Genomic DNA, 21,858 nt, shown 5'->3' on the forward strand with positions numbered 1-21,858 from the left:
CAAGTACCAACTTAACATTTTAAGGAAAATCAAATCGTTCTTGCCCCGGGATGACTTTCAGTTGGCAGTGCAATCCCTAGTCAGTTAACGATTAGATTACGGGAATTCTACTCTTGCAGGTTTACCTAAAGCAAGACGGGATCCAATAAGAACCATGCTGAACTCAGGCGCTATGCTTCTCACAAGAACCAAAAAATGTGATCACGTCACTCCTGACCTAAAACTATTAAACCGTCTCCCATTTGAAGCAAGGATCCAGCTGACGATGCCTGCGTGACACACAAGGCCCTCCATCACAATGCTTCTGTCTACCTTGCAAATAAACTAGAACTGTCTGGTGGCAGTCGCATCTTAAGAAGCTCTAACTCTCAACTCTTGAAACTGCAGAAGCTCAACAAAAAGAAACTTACAACTGCTCCTTCTCTGGCTTAGCCCCAAAAATATAAAAAATGCTCTCCCACCTGTAATCAGGTCAAACTCCCCGACTACCTCATTCAAAAAAGAAGTAGAAATGCTTTTGATGAACAAATTACTTCAGTAATAACCCTGATGTACTCAGCTGACTTATATTCATTGATGTACCACTAGAATGCAAATCTACCTACCCAATTTTGTTCACAGTACATTTGCTTTGATACTCCCTTTTTCCTTATTGCTTCTTACGATATATGTATGACTTGTATGCTAATTGTACAGTGCTCTGATACCCTTGCAGGTCATTTTCGTGCTTTATGAAATTCCTCAAATAAATAAATCCCAGGCATTGAAAATTTCTCAGGTTCACTGTAGCCACCACACCTTACCAGTTCAATGTGCTCTCGTTTGGCATCAGGGCCACATCTCGAATATTTATTAAATGTTTCGCCCCAGTAGCAGATTACTTACAACAATAGGTCCTTCCGGTTTTCCATATCTTGACGACTGGCTGATAAAAGCACAGTCTTTTCACCAAGCGTCTGTGGATACAGCAACTTCCCTTCAGACATTTCAAACACTGGGACTCAAAGTAAACCTTCAAAAATCTCTCCTCTCCCCCTCAATGAGGATCACTTTTCTGAGAGCAACCTTTGACACACTACAAGACAAAGTATTCTTGTCCACAGACAGAAAAAAGAAACTGTTGGCGCTTGCCTGCGATTTTGTTAAAAAAAAACAGTCCACTTTAGTTCACCATCTAAATTCCCTACTGGGCATGATGTCTTCAGCCATATTTCTTATTCCAAATGCTCATCTGCAGGTGAGCCCTTTCCAAAAAGAACTGAATGTGAAATGGCTCCAAGTAGACAGCTCATTCAACAGCATAATCCACATTACACCAGTGATGAAAAAAGCTCTCCCTTGGTGGGTAGATCTTAAGCAATCTGGCAATGGGAATGGCTTTCCTCTCCCCAGTTTGAGTATATCATAAAAACAAATGCCTCTCTGGAAGACTGGAGAGCTCACTTACAGGACCTGCAAATACAAGGCAATTGGAATTCACAACAGTCGAAAAGTTACATCAACTTTTTGGAACTCAGGGTGGTTTCACTTGCTCTTCAAGCTTTCCTTCCAAGGATACAAGGGTCTTTGTTGTTGATCACAATGGACAATGCAACAAGCATGCATTACCTCAGCAAACAAGGAGGTACGAAATCTCAAGCCCTCTCGTAGGAAGCTCGAGACATATGGAAATGGGCTTTGGTTCATTGAATCAGCATCAGAGTGGAGCATCTGCCGGGTATCAACAACTGCTTAGGGGACACATTAAACAGAATGCATCAAACTTGTCATGAATAGGAGTACAATCAGACTGTTCTCAATATGATTTTCTGAAGATGAGGAAGGTCAGCTCTGGATCTTTTTACAACACAAGACAACAAAAAATGCCAATTCTCCGCAAGTTGGAATTCACACAAGGGGTCTTGGGAGAATGCGCTCTTGATAAGATCGTCAGGGATCTTTGTGTTCACTTTTTTCCCTATCCATCTTATTCCCAGCTGTATCAAGAAAATGAAGAGGGAACCTTGCCACCTACTACTTGTTGCTCCAATAGCCAATGGCCCAAATAACACTGGTTTACGGAGCTCCTAATGTTGGGGGAACTTCATGTGAAGCTCAAGCCTCAGAAAGATCTATTATCAAGAATCACGGGCAGGTCCTTCATCCAGACCGACTTCTCTACATTTATCAACATAGATCCTGTACAAAATGAACTCCAATATCTAGATATTCCACAGGAGTGCAGGGATATCCTTGCAAGGGCCAGAGCTGATGCTGCAAAACACAACTATCATTCAAAATGGAAGCATATCTGTTTATGGTGTCAAAACTCAAGAATACATCCTATTTCCTCCCTTCCTGAGCACGTGTTGCCATACATTCTTTCTAGCCAAAGCAGGTCTTGCACATTCTTCCATCAGAGTGCATATGGCAGCATTTTTAGATACAGGAGGACTGCAGGTTTTCCTTCTTTATGGTCAAATAGACTAATTCAGCAGTTTTTAAAGGGGCTCTTCAGAACATTTCCTCCAATAAAATCGCCTCCACCAGTATGGCATCTTCAGCAAGAAGAGTGAGTGAACTTCAGGCTTTCACAATTAAGTAGCCTTTTCTGCAATTCAAAGACAATAAGGTTATTCTTGGAACTAATTACAGGTTCATACCTAAGGTACCGGAAGACTTCCACCTCAATTAATCTGCTGTTCTTCAAACTTTCTTCCCAACCTGCAGCACCTGCTGAAAGAACTTTGCATACTCTCAAAATAAAAAGATTTATAAAGTTCTGTATACAGCATACAAAAGATTTCCGCAAAATGGACCAGTTATTTGTGGCATACAGTAGCCATAATAAGGGAGGTAAGGTAACTAAAGTCACCAATGCAAGATGGATCACAACAGCACTACAATTCTGTCACTCAAAGGCTGGCAGGCCTCCTCATTTTAAAGTCAAAGCACATTCCACTAGAGCAATATTGGCAACAGCGGCTCTGTTCACAGGTGTTTCTATTGACAGTGTATGTTGTGCTGCAAATTTGAAAAACAAACATGCTTTGATGTAGCACTACTGTCTAAATACGGATCACCACAATGATGCAGCTGTGGGACAAGCAGTACTTCAGCATCTTTTCCAATAAGGTGAGCCTCATATTATCAAAGTATACATTGTACCCACCATCCGCTACTATATTTATGATATGTTTATATAACATCATTTATACCTGCTTGCTACTCTGATTCAAACATGTGAATCTATGAAAGATACACCAGTTCTGGAGAAAAAATGTTACTTACCTGTAACTCTTGTTCTCCAGTATTGGACTCTTTCATAGATTCACGTAGGACCCACCCACTTCCCCTTAGAGGCTCTTCTTCTTGGCACATGGTTATTATTCACAATAGTGCTTCTAAAATCTGAGATAAGATGCCTCTGCTGGGAGAGTTTCAAAGGGTGCTGTTGCCTGATTGGCTGTAGTTTGGTTCTTTTTAAATTATGTGAATAAGATATTAAAATCAATGTAATTTGCCATTGTAATCTATGTTAATTACCTCCACTGCTTTAGTATGTACGTGGGACTCCCACCTCGATGATGGGGAGGATTCAAGCATGTGAATCTATGAAGGATTCCGAAACTGGAGAAAGAGAGTTACAGGTAAGTAACACCTTTTTTCTGTCTCACAATAAGGTTTAAATCAGTCTTTGACCTCTAGATCTGTCCATTCAGAATTGGCTAATTAATCAATCTAGATAGATGAACCTCAAGTGACAAACTATTGCATGTATGAGGGCATTATATTTGGCCAAGTTGATCTGAACCAACAAGTGGCTAGAAGCTGTGAGAACTGGACAAGATGTTCCATCTCCTCTAGGGCTCCCATATTCCCCTCTGATCTGGTGCTAAAGCAGTGAGCTGTATCATATGACAGTGTCTAGTGGCATTTATTCTACTGTATACCTGTGTAAACGGCTGCCCATAAACCAAGGGAATCAAGGTTGATAATCTGTAACATAAGGAAAGGGGTCCTTTGGATTGACTTTTGAGGAAATCAGGTTTACTGAAGTCAATGCATATATTAAGAGATCGGTGATTTGTAAGTGGACCTGGGGGCTTTAGTGGACATGTATTTTTAAGAACGCCTGGAATATTGATTATATAGAATATTAGTTCATTCAAACAGTGACAGTACTTCAATATCTGTAGTATCAAAGAGAGAATGTGGCTGTTATATGCCAAAAGAAATTCGTTTAAGATACTATTACATAATTATCGATCCATCACATACACAGTAATTCTCCAGTATGAAATCAGTACATAACACACCAGAAGGGAGATAAGCATGAAGTGATAGTACATTGCTCAAGTGACTGTGATTTGTAACATGTAAGTGCACATATAAGGAAGGTCAGGTTTTGAAAGTCAGAGAAAATAATATCAATAGTCTGGAATCTTCTAAATTCACATAGTGCTCTTCTAGATGTACAAAAAGAAAGGTCTCTGTTGCAGGCAAAATGTTTTAGTGTTTCAGCTTCAGTATAGGCCTAGGAGAAGCCAACATATAGACAGGCCATTGGTACCAATTGATAGAGCTACCCTTTGCCAAACAAAAGAATCTAGAGGAAACCAAGTTGGCATAGTTATTTCAAAGATTATCAAAGGGGCTAGCTAGTCCAAAACACAGGATGAAGAATAAAATGGTAATGTCAGAAAGGGTCAATCAAAATGAAGTGTTGACATAGAAAAGTGGTTAATACATCCACAGTGCAGGAGCATTCATATCTCCGAACAGCGCAGGTTCATATTCTGTGTGAATCTTCTTAATATGGATAAATGCATGTTCTATGTGTAGGAAATTGAGTTATTGGCTGAGGAGGGTGAAACCCTATTCAATCAGCAACCACAATGCTTGCTAGGGTGAAACACAAACAAACCCCAAATGAACTCAGTTGTGCAACCCTCTGCTAACGTGGCACAAACACAGTCAGGTTTATCTTAAAGGCATTGTGTAAAGTCTTTATGGAGCACACAAACAGTAATACAGCAAAAAGACAACAAGTAAAACCTCACATCAATTTAGAATGATAGAGTAAATTGTAATCAATTACTTGACACCAAAACTACAAAAATCCAATCAGTCGAACTGGGGATACGCACTTTTAAAGGTTTCATGAAAATCAACAACGAATAAGCAAAAAGCACCAATCATGGTTATCTGGTCACAGTAGCAACACTCACCCCCAGTCACAGATCTGGGTTTAATCCATTGTTCTTTTGCTCACAATGCCCTCCCAATTTGGACCCAGCCATATGCAAATCAGTCTTGACCCTGTTCCTCATGGGAACAGTCCAGCCCGAACTGCCAAGCCAGGTCCTCCCTGGACCAGAAACAAGCATCCTGGGACCGGTTTCAGGGTATCATCCTTCATCAGCCAGGCTAGCTTGAATCCAGTGGCACAGTGAGCAAGGTACCCACGTCTGGGCATACCCTTCCCACTTAGGGCAAATTTAGCAACACAAAAGTAGGGAGCAGGGTCAAGACTGATTTGCATATAGCTGGGTCCAAACTGGGGTGACGTGGCAAGCAAAATAACGATGGATTAAACCCAGATCTGTGACTGGGGGTGAGTGTTTGAAAAGTTTCAACACTCCGTCCATCATTTTATTTTGTGATTTTATCTGGTCACAGTAGACTGGGTGCAAGTCACAAGTTCAGGACGACTGCAATGGAGCGCATTCTTGGTATAGGTCTGAGTGTAGTCTGGTGAAAAAGTGCTTTGTGAGTCTGGGCGAGATGTGTGGGCTGGCAGAGCAGTCCTTTGTCGGCAAGCAGGGCAGACTTCACAGCTGGGCAGTCCTCTCTGACAGACTCCGCAGGTCCAGATGTGATCGTACACTTAAGCTCGCAGCCACAGTGATGCGCCTGTATAAGATGAAGAGATCATCAGAGACAATTAAATATTGTGCAACATATCTTAGTGCTAAACAAGCAGTCTCTGCACTAGTAATCTGTTTTTTTCTGCTGAGCACCATGGCAATGACTCAATTCAGTAAGGTATTGCAAACGCACAAAATGACCTTACAAATGAAGAAATCTTGGGTGATTTAAAAGAATAGCACCACTTGGACGTATCCTCATGGTGAATGGAAATTTTGTTGACTGAGGAAGCCACCCCAATGCTACCCTCCAAAGGTTACCACCTTATTAAGGCAGCACTCACTATTTTAGTGAGCTTGAAGTAGTGTCTGTTGTTTGCATTATCAGTGACCGCATTCAAGCTTGGATTGTCCAACTGCCCTTGTACAGGACATACCCCAAAGAACCGGGCAGGACGCCACACGTGCTGTACCCTTCAACGAAGCACATACAGAATGCATGCATAATGCATAGGCCAATGCCTGTATGGTGCCCTCCTTCACCCTTCAATAAAGCGCATCTCCTGCTGGAGCTCATTAAATGTCCACTTCTAGTGTTACAAGCAGTCATTGCTGTGCTGTCTTGTGAGCAGGCAGTGAACTGAAACATTCACCATGAAAAGCCTGGCTCTCTGGGTACATTCCACCAATTCATTGGCCAAGTGAGTCAGTTCACAGACCATGTTTGATGCTGTTCACCATGCTTCCAAGCGGCAAGTTGAAGATCAACAGGAACAATCAGGTTTGTTTCCCTGTTAATCACTCGTATCACCCCCGTCCCGGTAGCTGTCAGTTTTCTCAGACCATAGTTTTTTCCTTAATTTGTGACCCTTGGGCTCCATAATGCTCTCTACCTTTATTGTAAATGGGGATTTATGAAGTGTGTAGGACGTGAAACTGCGGGAAATTAAAGGTTGACTGGGACTTGTACATTTAAGGCATACTTTTCAAGACTCTTAGATGCTGTTGGCTGGAAGAAGCTAAGTATGTTGATTCGATCTCTCTGCAGTCTTCTAAGGCAGCTAATGATGACATTTCATGTTCCTTGTTTATTTCATGCACAGGTACTGATGAAAGATATTGCCACTCCCATAGCCGAAGACGATGTGAAGAGGGTGCTACGACAATGCCTTGAGAAAGCCGCCTTGATTAATTACACGCGTCTTACGGAATATGCCCGAATAGAAGGTGGGTGTAGGGCGTACGGCTAGTCTCTGACTAAGAGTTAAACCTGTTCTCTGTAGACCGCTTAGTTCTTTCTATCTCGCAAACATGTGCCAGGGCAGGGGAAATGTCTCATTAAAATCCCAGCTGGTGCCCTTGCCGCCTTTTCTTACCTAGTGCCTTAATGCGCCGCTTGGGACGGCCTTTGAGTGCGAGTTTAAGGATTAGCTTTTCTCTGTCCTTAGTTTTCGATGACAATAAAGGTACTTTGTTTCTGTGACTTAGCTTGCTGTGCAGAGGCTGTTGGCTGCTTCAGGTGATCTTATTGTGGAATGTCGTCAGCAACAAGAGTTCACTGGCGAAAATTAGTATTAGTTACTCAAAAAATGTGTGGTAGGCCAGTAGTGTTACTTGTACACCAACACTTTGCAAGCTTTCACAATTCAGGAATGTCGATCTGCGTGTGTGTAGGAAGCTTAAAATGAATGTGACTTTCCAGGTATTACTGCTAATTTATTGCAATGAACATATACATTAAATATAACTGTGCAGGAATGATACATTTGAGAATAACCTCACAAAAGTGAATATTCTGACAGATTTGTTGTTAGTGCAAATGACTTGGTAAGTACAGGGGATCACATTGTTGAAGCATTTGTCTTTTCTTATAAGAGGCAGGAGAGGTGTGCTGATTCTGATATTATCTTGTTCTCATTATGACAATCTAGCCATTATGATTCAATTGGGCAAAAGTGATTTTATTCTGAGCTGTTATTGCCTCGTAGACGTTTACTCGATGGGATTGGTTAGTTCGACGAGTGTGTACATTTGACTTGTTTCCATGAGTTCTCTCAGAAACACATCGTTGTGGTGACTCGATCTCTTCAGAATCTAGTTCTTCAAGTTACTTCATGTAGGTGGTCCTCCCCATCTCGGTAACATTCAGCCACCTCTGATGAAACTGTATGGGTCACACAACTGGCCTGCGATCCCCCTGGAGATATGGTTTGGTGCAGATGTAGGCAAAACGCCGAACCACTAAAGGCTAAGTTTTTACTCTTTCTATATGGCACTGTCTTTTGTTCATGGAAATCTGCATCAATGGATAAAAGTGAAATGACTCAACGCTATTAGGAGAACACAAAACGACCATTTCTTCACCATAGCAACAGCTATTACATTAAGGTTCGCCATTAATAGTCACCGTGTTGGTAATTAAGAAACTTGCATTAAGGCAAGGAAAACGAACCTTGCATCTGCGATGGGGCTCAGCGCCATGAGATGATTTTAGATCCTTCTGGGTTGTTTTCTCAGTGAGTCATCCTTTGTAGGTAGAACTGGAACACTCCTTCGAAATCCAAAGCGCTGAACTCCTTACAATCATATTGGGACATGGTACCATCAATCACGATGAGCGATGTACTGACGTCCTTATCCCTGAGTTCTGTGCACTTAAGTGTATGCATGCCAGCTAAATGTATTTTGACACCAGCTTCATGCAAATAACAAATCCAAGAATATATTAATTACTTCTTTAAATTGGCATATAAACTTCCCACAGCAATTCATTTCAATAACAAAATGTCTTACAGTCTCTATTTTTATTGAGTTCGAAATTTTTATTCTGTCGCCAAAGCGTTAAAATTTGAACAGAACATTGTTCATAAAAATGACTGATAGATTTCTAACATCATGTGCATGTGCAAGTACAAGGGAGCATATTTACGTTCAATGTGATTTGAAAACATTGCTTATCATAACATCATAGTATCATAACATCAACCAAATCACCTCTGAGAGTTTTGTTTATAAACAACACAGACCACGAATGAGTATCACATAAATGCATTTGTACAGTTATGTCTAAGGTAAAATGCCTCTCTTTCCAGAACAATACTAGGGATCTTAGGTTATTCAACCAGTGGAGCATTAAGACAAGCAACCAGCATTCATGCTCTTCCAATTAAAAGCAGAGGCAGACATGGCTTTCTTAAGTCTTCCAAGCGGAAGTCAAGAGCTTGGACATTATGAAAGGGACGTCCAGTTATGCACTGCTCCCTTGTGCTGCATGGAGACATTCTTGTATCTCAGCTGCGGACGTTAGAGGTCGGGCAGGAAGTTATGGCCCCTCCTGGAGCTGGACCCAGCTCAGTTAAATACAAGAGCAGACTAACAGCGTGGGTGCCATGGTTGTAGGCTACCTTAACTCTGAAGAGGATTGTCCACCTGTGATCCTAGATAGGATGAACCTGGTGATAGGTGTGTGAGAAGGACCTGCCTGCAAGTCTTCTACTGTCACATTTTTGGAAGTGTGCATTATTAATATTAAAACTTGTTTCTCATAGCTAGTATTGCTGCAGTATTGCCACCTCAGGGGCCTGTGAAGAACAGCTATTACTGTTGCCCATTTTAGATGCAGTTTAGTTTATCAAATTAGGTTGGGCTGAAGTCTAAGATGGCACTTGCTTACTTTGCATTTGTATTCTGAAGGTCACCACGGATGTCGGTGAGAAGACACTGATATTTGTGTGAGCAGGACAGTTTTCTAATAGACAACCAGACTAGAATGGAAAATTTGAACTAAGCTTCAATCATAAAGAATGCCAACTCTTCAGTTTATATGCTCCCGCCCCATACAGTAAGATACAACTATTACTGAATCCTCCCTGAAGCCAAGTTTAGTGTGTTCTCTCCACAGGTGAACAGAGAAGTGCACAGGGCTATGTGGTGTTTCACTACTAACCTGTGACCTGGACTGACTGAAGGGCGTGTGGTGTAAATACTTCTGAAAACCTAGGGTTAATTTGGGAGGCACAAAAACAGAACTTCACAATCTAATATTGACCCAGTTTATTTCTCATTTCGTGATCATGAAAAGACACCAAGCAATCTCCGCATGTGTTCATACAGTGGGACCGTTTGTTCAATGCAAAGTCAATAATAGTCTATGAGTGAACATTCAAACAAATTGTGTAGCCGGTTTCATCTGTGATAAACAGACACCGAGGTGTACGGTTCGTACCTTGGGCGATAATTGTCAACTTTTAAGTTTTGCCCCGCGTGCACACTTGGTGCTTAGGCTACCAAAATCCGCATGTCCCGGTATTTACAATATTGGGAGTTTTTTGACCTGTTGAAATGTTTTCCGGGATGGGCTTTTATCGCACCCAGAATGTACACCAGGTGTATGAAAACGGCAAACTCGTAATTCCGATATGTGCGCTTATGTGCGCTAACAGGCGTCAGATAGATCCACTCCTCGCGAGGGTCTGTGTGGTAAAGCAGTCCAGTAAACATTTTCATATACTGAGGAACAGGACCAGAAAACCGTGATAAGGATGATCCCGCAGAGAAGATTTGAAGACCTATTTCCTTGCTCACGAATATAGATTTTGATTACTGAAGGTGTTTTCTCCGGCTATATTTTGCAGGTTTGCTCTGTCGTCATAGTTTAAGTTCATGCTCCATTCCACGGTTACAGTGATGTTACCCTCTGACGCCAAGTTTCGAAGTGCCCACTAGGTTTTTAATATAACTTCTGTGAACTGTATTAGTTGTTTGTTTTCCTTTGGCCTCTTCTCTCTCATACTTCTGTCGGTTTCACCGAGGAGTGCTTCCTTGCCGGCCTAAGTAGAAGTCTTTGTAAGTTGTAGGGCAGCCTTTTATAACACCAGCTGCTTCTCCCTCAAACAATGACTTGGAGCACAAAACAGATTGTCTTTCTAACTCCCGCTGGAATTCGACAGAACGTAAACATGGTTCCGATCAGACAGTAGAGTCTAATTCTGTAGTGTAAAGCTTATTTAGGTTTATGCGGAATAGATCTGTTTCTGCTGCAGGATGGTTGTGCGAGAAATGCCTAGTAGCAAATGTTTGAACCTCGCATAACGCTCCCAAAATGTGTTTTTCCCAGAACCTAGTTGCAAGCAGGAGAATTTTTTATTTATTTTTTTAATCTATTTGCCCAGAAGTTCAGAATTCCAGGAGATGGTGTTTATCACTCGTCAGCATTCAGATTAGCCGGCGATAAATACCCCCATAAATCTGGTTTGTTGTTTGCAAGAGAGCAGTTCTTAACTGTGCAGTGAATGGCTTGCTGGCACTTCACTGGCTAGAAGAGCACTCGGAATAACACGGAGCCCTAGGACAGAGATGACTCTTTTAATGAGCCGCAGGATCCCTGCTGGCACTCCATGGTGTGAGTAATCCTTCCCCCCGCTGAGTTCGACCAATCTCTCCGTGCGCAGTTGGGCTGTGGTCAGTGACGGCTTCCTGTGCTTGCCTTCATTCTTGTGTCAGCTTGTTAACTCTCACACGCCTGCTTGGGCTGTCGACATGACAACACCCCCCCCCCCCCCCCCCCCATGGCCCATTCCCGCAAATACTTATAAATAGTACATAAATCGGTTTCTTGGTTTGGGAAATGTTGGCCGCAGTTTATTAGCGTTGATTTACAGCATGTTTGCCCTGCTTTTATGAGGGCCATAACTCATTGTGTCATATCACCTGTACATGCAATAGAGGTCATGAGTTGTCATAAATCACGTTATCGTCCATGAGGTTGAAGGCCCAGGGGTTTATACTTAAATTGGTATATTTTGGTCATAAATCACTTTGCATATTAACAACCCCCATAAATTGTCGATACCTGCATGTCACATGCCCATCAATCAGTTCGCCACAAACCACTCTCGCGTTTAGTCCTTTGTGTATCTTGCCCCTTAGCGTTGGCGTAATTCCTTTTTTATGTAGGAGGGTACTAATTTTCTTTTAGGCTTAACTCACTACCTTGTTTAGTCTTGTGTCCAGCTCTCTGGCAGACCCTGGCTGCAAGTGCCGTGTTTCCTGTACCTCTCCTGACTGCCTTACCCTGCCGGGAGGCATCCCAAGGTAAGTAGACCTGCCACCCCGCTGTGTTGGGTGTGGCCTTCGTTGTCCTTTTGCTCTCCTTTTCCGCTTCACCCTTTGCCCCAGCCTGCAACGATCTGGGCACTAAGTGTTAGGTGTGGGTGGGTGGGTGTCCTCCTTGTGTCCCTGCCCAGATAAAGAAGAGGGGTTCCGGGCCAGGCAGCCTCCTTTTAAGCCCTCACCTATGCCCTTGGGGAACAGTGGGGGAAATTCAAATAATGCTTTGGCCCCCATTGGGCCAACCAGTTTTACTGCCCCTTTCCGCTTCCGCCCTGTGCCGGGATCCCGGAAGGGTCGGGGGGAGATTGAGAGGAGGGGAGACCACTTCTGCCCACCCCCCTTTGTTTGCGCGCCCCACTCCAGCGCGATTTTTCTTGAAGGCCTCAGAGGGGGTTTCTGCTCCGGCCCCTCGAGCTCCCTTCAAATGCGGGCCTACGCCTACAGTTGAGAGAGCATTGTTTTGAGCATTGGCTTGGGGGCTGCACACTGGTGCATTCACTGTCTTCAGAAGGATGGAAGCTGTTTTGGCCCTGCTAGGATTTGTATTCGTAACCTGCAAGACTCTGCAGCTATTACCAGCAAGGCACTGGTAAATGTCAACAACCAACAATGCTGGTTTTTGTGAGGGGCAAAGCGGCTACGGTGGGAAAGTAGAAATATGCAATGTATCATCCAGAGTGTGTCGACACTTCAGCTTGGCTCCTTCCCGTACATTCAGATAAAACTTGTCCTAAAACCCACCTGAATCCAACTTTGGTCTGACTGTGTCAGCCACAAGCAAATGAAGCAGCTCATTAGGGGGACATGTAGTGTTCGAATATTAACCCCTGTGTGTAGGAAAGTACCATCTTGCCTGGCATGTTACCCCCATATTTCACTGTATGTATGTTGTTTTAGTCCTTGTGTCACTGGGACCCTGCCACGCAGGGCCCCAGTGCTCATAATGTGTGCCCTGTATGTGTTCCCTGTGTGGTGCCTAACTGTATCACTGAGGCTCTGCTAACCAGAGCCTCAGTGTTTATGCTCTCTTTGCTTTCCAAATTTGTCACTACAGGCTAGTGACTAAGTTTACCAATTCACATTGGCATACTGGTACACCCATATAATTCCCTTGTATATGGCTCTGAGGTACCCAGGGTATTGGGGTTCAAGGAGATCCCTATGGGCTGCAGCATTTCTTTTGCCACCCATAGGGAGCTCTGACAATTCTTACACAGGCCTGCCACTGCAGCCTGCGTGAAATAACGTCCACGTTATTTCACAGCCATTTACCACTGTACATAAGTAACTTATAAGTCACCTATATGTCTAACCTTCACCTGGTGAAGGTTGGGTGCAAAGTTACTTAGTTTGTGGGCACCCTGGCACTAGCCAAGGTGCCCCCACATCGTTCAGGGCAAATTCCCCGGACTTTGTGAGTGCGGGGACACCATTACACACGTGCACTGAACACAGGTCACTACCTATGTACAGCGTCACAATGGTAACTCCGAACATGGCCATGTAACATGTCTAAGATCATGGAATTGTCACCCCAATACTATTCTGGTATTGGGGTGACAATTCCATGATCCCCCGGGTCTCTAGCACAGAACCCGGGTACTGCCAAACTGCATTTCCTCGGTCCCCACTGCAGCTGCTGCTGCTGCCAACCCCTCAGACAGGTTTCTGCCCTCCTGGGGTCCAGCCCTGGCCCAGGAAGGCAGAACAAAGGATTTCCTCGGAGAGAGGGTGTTACACCCTCTCCCTTTGGAAATAGGTGTGAAGGGCTGGCGAGGAGTAGCCTCCCCCAGCCTCTGGAAATGCTTTTATGGGCACAGATGGTGCCCATCTCTGCATAAGCCAGTCTACACCGGTTCAGGGATCCCCCAGCCCTGCTCTGGCGCGAAACTGGACAAAGGAAATGGGAGTGACCACTCCCCTGACCAGTACCTCCAAGGGGAGGTGCCCAGAGCTCCTCCAGTGTGTCCCAGAACTCTGCCTTCTTGGAAACAGAGGTGTTGGGGGCACACTGGACTGCTCTGAGTGGCCAGTGCCAGCAGGTGACATCAGAGGCTCCTTCTGATAGGCTCTTACCTCTCTTGGTAGCCAATCCTCCTTCCTTGGTAGCCAAACCTCCTTTTCTGGCTATTTAGGGTCTCTGCTTTGGGGAATTCTTCAGATAACGAATGCAAGAGCTCACCAGAGTTCCTCTGCATCTCCCTCTTCACCTTCCACCAAGGATCGACTGCTGACTGCTCCAGGACGCCTGCAAAACCGCAAAAAAGTAGCAAGATGACTACCAGCAACATTGTAGCACCTAATCCTGCCGGCTTTCTCGACTGTTTCCAGGTGGTGCATGCTCTGGGGGTAGCCTGCCTTTACCCTGCACCAGAAACTCCGAAGAAATCTCCCGTGGGTCGACGGAATCTTCCCCCTGCTAATGCAGGCAGCAAAAGACAGAATCACTGGTCCTCTGGGTCCCCTCTCATCCTGACGAGCGTGGTCCCTGGAACACAGCAACTCTGTCCAAGTGACTCCCACAGTCCAGTGACTCTTCAGTCCAAGTTTGGTGGAGGTAAGTCCTTGTCTCCCCACGCTAGACTGCAAAGCTGTGTATTGCGTGATTTGCAGCTGCTCCGGCTCCTGTGCACTCTTCCAGGATTTCTTTCATGCACATCCTAGCCTGGGTCAATCAATCAATCAATCAATCAATCAATCACATTTATAAAGCGCGCTACTCACCCATAAGGGTCTCAAGGCGCTGGGGGGGAGGGGGTCAGTGCTCGAAGAGCCAGGTCTTGAGCTGCCTTCTGAAGGGGAGGTGTTCGGGTATGGCGCGAAGGTGACTGGGCAGGGAGTTCCAGGTCTTCGCTGCCAGAAAAGAGAAGGATTTTCCTCCGGCGGTGGTTTTGCGGATGCGGGGAACGGCTGCCAAGGCCTGACCGGTGGAGCGCAGAGTGCGCGGAGGAGTGTAGAAGGAGACGCGGGAGTTGATGAGTTTGGGTCCGAGGTTGTAGAGGGCTTTGTGTGCGTGGGTGAGGAGTCTGAAGGTGATCCTCTTGTTGACCGGGAGCCAATGGAGTTTTCTCAGGTGTCCGGAGATGTGGTGGTGGCGAGGTATGTCCAGGATGAGTCGTGCTGCGGCGTTCTGGATCCGTTGAAGTTTCCTCTGCAGCTTGGTGGTGATGCCGGTGTACAGAGTGTTCCCGTAGTCCAGGCGGCTGGTGACGAGGGCGTGGGTGACGGTCTTCCTGGTGTCGATGGGGATCCAGCGGAAGATCTTGCGGAGCATGCAGAGGGTGTTGAAGCACGCTGAGGTCACCGAGTTGACCTGTCTGGTCATCGAGAGGGAGGAGTCCAGGATGAAGCCGAGGTTGCGTGCGTGGTTGGTCGGTTGGGGAGTGCTGCCTAGGGCGGGGGGCCACCAGGAGTCGTCCCATGCGGAGGGGGTAGGGCCGAGGATGAGGACCTCCGTTTTATCTGTGTTCAGTTTCAGTCGGCTGTCTGTCATCCAGGTCGCTACTTCCTTCATGCCGTCGTGCAGTCTGGTCCTTGCTGATGTGGGGTTGTTGGTGAGGGATAAGATGAGCTGGGTGTCGTCGGCGTAGGATATGATGTCGAGTCCGTGTTTGCGTGCGATGTTTGCCAGGGGGGTCATGTAGACGTTGAATAGGGTGGGGCTGAGGGAGGATCCTTGGGGTACGCCGCAGATGATCTCCGTGGCTGCGGATCTGAAGGGGGGGAGGCGGACTCTCTGGGTCCTTCCGGAGAGGAAGGAGATGACCCATTCCAGGGCCTTGCCTCTGATGCCGGCGCTGCAGAGGCGGTCTATCAGGGTGCGGTGGCAGACCGTGTCGAAGGCTGCAGAGAGATCCAGGAGAATGAGGGCCACGGTTTCACCCTTGTCACTTTTGGGTCCCCAGCACTCCATCCTGCAGTGCACAACCCTCTGAGTTGGCCTCCGATGTCGTAGGACCCTCTTTTGTAACTTCACGTGGACTCCGGTTCACTAATCTTCTAAGTGCCTGTTGGGGTACTTCTGCGGGTGCTGCCTGCTTCTGTGAAGGCTCTCTGAGTTGCTGAGCGCCACCTCTGTCTCCTCCTCCAAAAGGCAACATCCTGGTCCTTCCTGGTCCTCAGCAGCACCCAAAAACCTCTACTGCGACCCTTGCAGCTAGCAAGGCTTGTTTGCGGTATTTCTGCGTGGGAACACCTCCGCAAGTTTCATTGCAACGTGGGATATCTTTCCTCCAAAGGAGAAGTTCCTAGTCCTCTTCTTTCTTGCAGAATTCCAAGCTTCTTCCATCCGGAGGCAGCTTCCTTGCACCTTCAGCCGGGGTTTCCTGGGCTCCTGCCCCCCCTGGACACTGTCGCGACTATTGGACTTGGTCCCCTTGCCTTGCACGTCCTCGGGACCGGAAATCCGTTGTCAATGCACTGCTGGTGTTTGTTGTTCTTGCAGAATCCCCCTATCACGACTAGTGTACTTTCTTGGGGTAGTAGGTGTACTTTACTCCTACGTTTCAGGGTCTTGGGGTGGGGTATTTTGGACACCCTGACTGTTTTCTTACAGTCCCAGTGACCCTCTACAAGCTCACATAGGTCTTGGGTCCATTCGTGATTCACTTTCCACTTTTGGAGTATATGATTTGTGTTGCCCCTATACCAATGCTTGCCTATTGCAACCTATTGTAATTCTACACTGTTTGCATTACTTTTCTGACTCTTACTTACCTATTTTTGGTTTGTGTACATATAACTTGTGTATAGTACTTACCTTCTTACTGAGGGTTCTCACTGAGATACTTGTGGCATATTGTCATAAAAATAAAGTACCTTTATTTTTAGTAACTCTGTGTATTGTGTTTTCTTATGATATTGTGCATATGATATAAGTGGTATGGTAGGAGCTTTGCATGTCTCCTAGTTCAGCCTAAGCTGCTTTGCCATAGCTACCTTCTATCAGCCTAAGCTGCTACAAACACCTCTATTCTACTAATAAGGGATAACTGGACCTGGCACAAGGTGTAAGTACCTTTGGTACCCACTACAAGCCAGGCCAGCCTCCTACACTGTGGTGGAGTGACTCAAGGTGTTTGACGTACAGACTTCTGAAGAAGTAAAGAGAAATTTAAATCTAACAACATCACATAGTTTACTTCTCAGTTTGTGATTGTTATAAACACACCAAATAAATACAATGCGTGTTTCACAGTGAGGGCGTTTGTCCAAAGCAACACCACCATTGGTCCAAGAGAGCAACATCAGGCAAGATCTATGGGTCAGGTCTCATTACGAGTAGCAGGTGGGGGGTGTAGAGAGAGATAAATATCACAGATAATGAAAACCAACACCAAGGTGCGATACTTAACTACAATAGGCTCTGGTCTGGGAACGGGGCAGAACATGCAACTGTCAGTGCTAACTGTACTAAAATCTACAAGTCCCAGTATTTCCGGTGTGTGTGTGTGTGTGTTGGGGGTGGGGGAGAATGAATTTCCCAGCAAAAATAACGAGGCGTCGGTTTCTACCCCCTTGACTGTTAATCTAGAAAACGAGTTCCTCTACAGTTGTTGGCCTATAAACCGCAGGGGTTTCTGGTAATCTGCAGAATGCATGCATTCCTCCAACTCTTTGCCCATGATTTGTAGTGTTTCCACTGGCAATTATCCTACAAAATGAAGGTTTGCTTTTGCTTGGTAATCGAAAGGTTCTAGGTTTTCCTCTGATGGAATACGTTTTCTTCTAATTTCTGAGAAATTCATGTAACCAAGCACAACATAGTCCAATGTTCAACTATACTAAACTATTTCTTTCATAATGAGCATGTTAGGTTTTATTTCTAACGTCTTTACAATGACGCAGACTACTTTCCTTCAATTATGTTTAGTTGGAAGAGCAAGCTGAATTGAAGACAGATGTACAGTGGGCTTTTTGCATTGATAGGAGATGGGGATGTTCTCCCAAAGTACTCAGCTGATCGTAGTTTTAAATAGTATGGATTTGTAGGAAGTGTAGAGGTTACCACTGCAATAGCTGATCACGTGTACAAAGGAAACAATGAAGACATGTTAATTGAGGTTTCATTGATGAGCTTTCAATGAAATAACAAACATAGATGATAACAAGATGAAGTTTATAGGGGGCATTGCACGACCAGCAAGGGCATCAGGGAGTAACCAGGAGGGGGACACAAGATTGTTCTACCAATAGCAAAAGATCAGTATCAAATGATGCACAATTCAGAAAGGTGTATATGAGAGGACTGTGGCAAAATGGCACAACTCCTATATCTACATAAATCTCCACCCTGCCTTGATGATGGAATATTTCATGTGCCACATCTTATCTTGACCTATTCATTGGTCACATGTAAGTGGGTCTTTTTCGAAAAGAACCAATAAATATTCAAGGAACAAAAGGGAATATTTTTATTCTAAATTAGGCAGTTTCACCATGGACTTTTTATCAGTGCATGGCTTGTAAATAGCAGCATGAGAAATATCCTTTCATAAACAAGAGAGCTGTGTTGTCGCTGGTTGTGGAGTCCCATATCTCTGGGGGCCTCAGTAAGGTTTGGCAATGATAAACGTACACAATGGTGATGATTCCAATGACTGGCATTTATGTAGCACACAGTAGTCCCTAGAGGCATCTCAGTTCTGAGTAGTGACAAAGGGCACGGAACACTAGGCTGGTGAGCAATGAAATAACCAGATCTGTAAGGGCTCACAAATGTTTTGAAGGTTTTTATTACATGTGACCTATGGTGGTGTTAGTCCAAGTTTTAGATATACAGAAAGACAAGACTCAACTATCTGTTCTTGTTTGGTGACTTTTGGATATCTTCACATGGCGTTGAGCAAAGAAGCAAAGGGTATTCAAGTATGCATGTCTAAGAAAACATTGTTGCAGAAATCTAGGTCCCTGTTAATGAAATCTCTGTAGTTTACGTTTATAGACTGGGAGCCAACGTAGAAGATGGCAAAGCGTGTCACAGTATTTCAGATGAAGAATTTATCTTTCAGCAATGTGCAGATAATGTTCACCTTGCTTATTTGTTATTTCAGGAGGCTAACACAAATAGCTGTGGTTCAATCAAGAAATAATTTCAGTCTGGAATGTAAATTTACCGAATCTCCTTGGCACCAGAGGAAGCATTTTCTATAATGTGCTTAAGAGACATAGCACGACGAGGTGAGATTATTTATATAGGATCCCGATGCTGCTTCACTATAAAAAAAGAAATTGAAGCCATGTTTCTCACTGATTTTGCCTGATCAGTGTCATCTCTATGAAGAGAGGCCACTACGAATAAGGCCAGATGATGGCAGGACCTCCAAACAACCAGAACTGTGAAGTTAGTTATACTTCTTTTAGGGCATTGACTTTCATCCACTTTTCTACCCACTTGCCATCAACTTAGTCATAAAGTAGAACTCTGAAGGACTGAAGAAATGCAGCAAATGATTGAGTAATGTTGGATTGTGCAATGAATCTGACGAACCATAAGGAACTCAACAGATAAGTTGTTTCTACCGGAAGTTCAAAAATGTTTGAGAGAGACTGTCTGAGGTTGCCTTTTCATTATAGAGCTGTCAGTTTACGGTAGTCCCCCAAAGACACTAGAAGGGATTGGGGAGAGTTACACTGCAGAAAGCTACAGAGAGGTGCAGTGAGAGAAAGGCAGCTGATCTTCTGACCGAAGGTAAAAAAAAAAAAAAAAAAAAAAAAGAAAAGTTCATCCACGTCTACTCCCATAGAAAACTTTACGTTCCGTTTCAGGAAAAAATGGCTGAATCGAATTACACCAATTTTGGCAAAAGTTAGAGCTTTTCTTGGTAAGGGTGCTTTTTTTTGTGACTTGGTCTAAATCCGCTCAGCCATTTAAAAAAAAGCATTTAAAGAGGGGCTCGGGTTGTGCATGAGGTTGTTAACCTTCAGAAAAAGTTGTTATATCTGGACTGTTGGTCCCGTGGTGCCAAAAAATTCAAAAATAGGTACCAATACCAAATTAGTAAATTTCAACTGGTGGATTTCAGTGCATTCTTTGTGTTAAAATGATAAATATTATATTTTCACGAGGCCTAACTATAACATTACTGTAACCTTTGTTTTTTTCATGGAATCTCTGGATTTTTCCATCCTATTCACCCAACTCTCTTACTGAGCATACCTTCTGAATGTATGCAGGCAGCCAACCCCTGCTACGCATGGCCTTTGGCAGTGTATGTATACCTGCAGCCAGGCTCTGCATCCAACCCCGATATACGGACAGTACCTCACTAGGCATGGTGCTGGCAGCAGGGCCTGGCCTATTTCCAACTCCCAGCGGGTGCCCAACCTGAGCCACAAATGGCCTTTGGCCATGTGTACTGCAGTGTTTTCTACAGTGTCTGTGACCAGCTGTTTTCAGCAGCCAGCTCCCCATTGCTGGCCAACCCTCCATGGTTACGCAACAATGCATGGACACCTACACCTCATTTTGTTTTATTTGCTCAGTATTCCCATGGAACCACATGGGCGGGTTATGCTTGACTAAGAAAGAGTTCAGCAGTGCCTCTGGGGAGACCACACTGGGTCTTGCAGGAGTACCACAGTACCTCCTTTCCCTTTGGGACCCCGCCACAAAGACCAGTGGGCCAGGGTACCCCTAAACTGCCCCCTTCATGCTTATTTTTTTCTTACCTTCAGAACATCAACTTCTGTCGATGTTGCAGGCAGCCAATCAGATTGCTCCATACCACAATACTGGTCTCTCAATATCAAAGGGGCCAACAGGAAAAAAAATCAAGCTTTCTGCCAAATTCTGTGTAATTCTGTTAGTTTTTTAAAAAATGCTTCAAAAAATCCATAAAAGAAATTGCATGGGAAAAACACATTCTGCAACCCCCACTATTTCTCTTTACCAACTTGACAGATCAACCTGAAACTTTTCAGGAAGGAGCTGTGCTTTGTTTATTTTTTTAAAGTTTTGTGAATCTTCTTCAAAAGGCCCCAAAATTAATAGCAAAACAAAAGAACGCTCCTTCTATAGAAACTCTAATCTAACTAACTATAAATACATAAACACACAGAGGGGAACAGCATTGTGTTAAATTATTATAAGTAGCGGACCTCATTACACTCTCTTATCTGATAGAGACTTACAGTTGCAGAATTTTCCCATAGGGGTTAGACTGGATCCGGAGATTTTTCCTTTGAGCAATACCCTTGCGCTTTGGTTGGTGGCGTCGGTCGACTCCGCAGGTGTCGTTGGTGTCATAGTCGCCGTGATGACGTCAGGAGTAGTACATAGACGCCGCCTCAGCACAGTGATGTCAGTTTCTTTTCACGACTTTCCACGCCAAAGCGCAGAGCCACGAAGAACACTGAAATTGGTGCGTCAGAGCTAAGGCCCCGAATGGGGAAGCCCTATCCCTCGAAATCAGTTTGCAAGCCTTCGATAAGAAATCTGCAACCAGAATATGTCTCTACCAGATATATAGTTACCAAAGGTAAGTATCTTGTACATCTGATAGAGACTTCTAGTTGTAGATTCCTTACCTTAGAATAGATACCCAAGCAGTGCCATCCTCGGAGGTGAGCTGTGAACCAAGATCATACTAGAAAGTCCTGTAGGACCGAACAACCAAAGTAGCCATCCCGGCGGACCTCACTGTCCAGGCAGTAATGTTTAGTAAACGTGTGCAAGGACGCCCACGTAGATGCCTGGCAGATATCCAGGACAGGAACTCCACGTGCTAACACAGTGGAAGCAGCAGTTGCCCTCAGGGGGTTGCTTCTCTGCCAAAGGTAGCACATCTTGATGCAAAGCAGAACCCATCGAGAGATGGTACATTTTTGGAGTTATATAGAGTAGAAGTAAGGAAATACCTCTTTTTGCATGTTCACCCCACCTTTTTGGACTGATGCT

The 21,858-nt window shown here is 44.5% G+C and overlaps 1 protein-coding gene across 8 annotated transcripts in view; it reads left to right on the forward strand.

Annotated features, from left to right (window-relative positions):
• The window catches only part of CADPS2 (calcium dependent secretion activator 2), a 1,861,089-nt gene that overhangs the window by 1,106,394 nt on the left and 732,837 nt on the right, over positions 1-21,858 (forward strand). For all 8 annotated transcript variants that reach the window (XM_069229895.1, XM_069229888.1, XM_069229890.1 and 5 more), the window contains exon 16: positions 6,953-7,076. In XM_069229895.1, coding sequence (XP_069085996.1) covers positions 6,953-7,076 — 124 coding nt within the window. The remainder of the gene's footprint in view (positions 1-6,952; positions 7,077-21,858) is intronic.

Source organism: Pleurodeles waltl, chromosome 4_1, assembly GCF_031143425.1.
Source record: "Pleurodeles waltl isolate 20211129_DDA chromosome 4_1, aPleWal1.hap1.20221129, whole genome shotgun sequence".
Lineage (NCBI taxonomy): Eukaryota > Metazoa > Chordata > Amphibia > Caudata > Salamandridae > Pleurodeles > Pleurodeles waltl.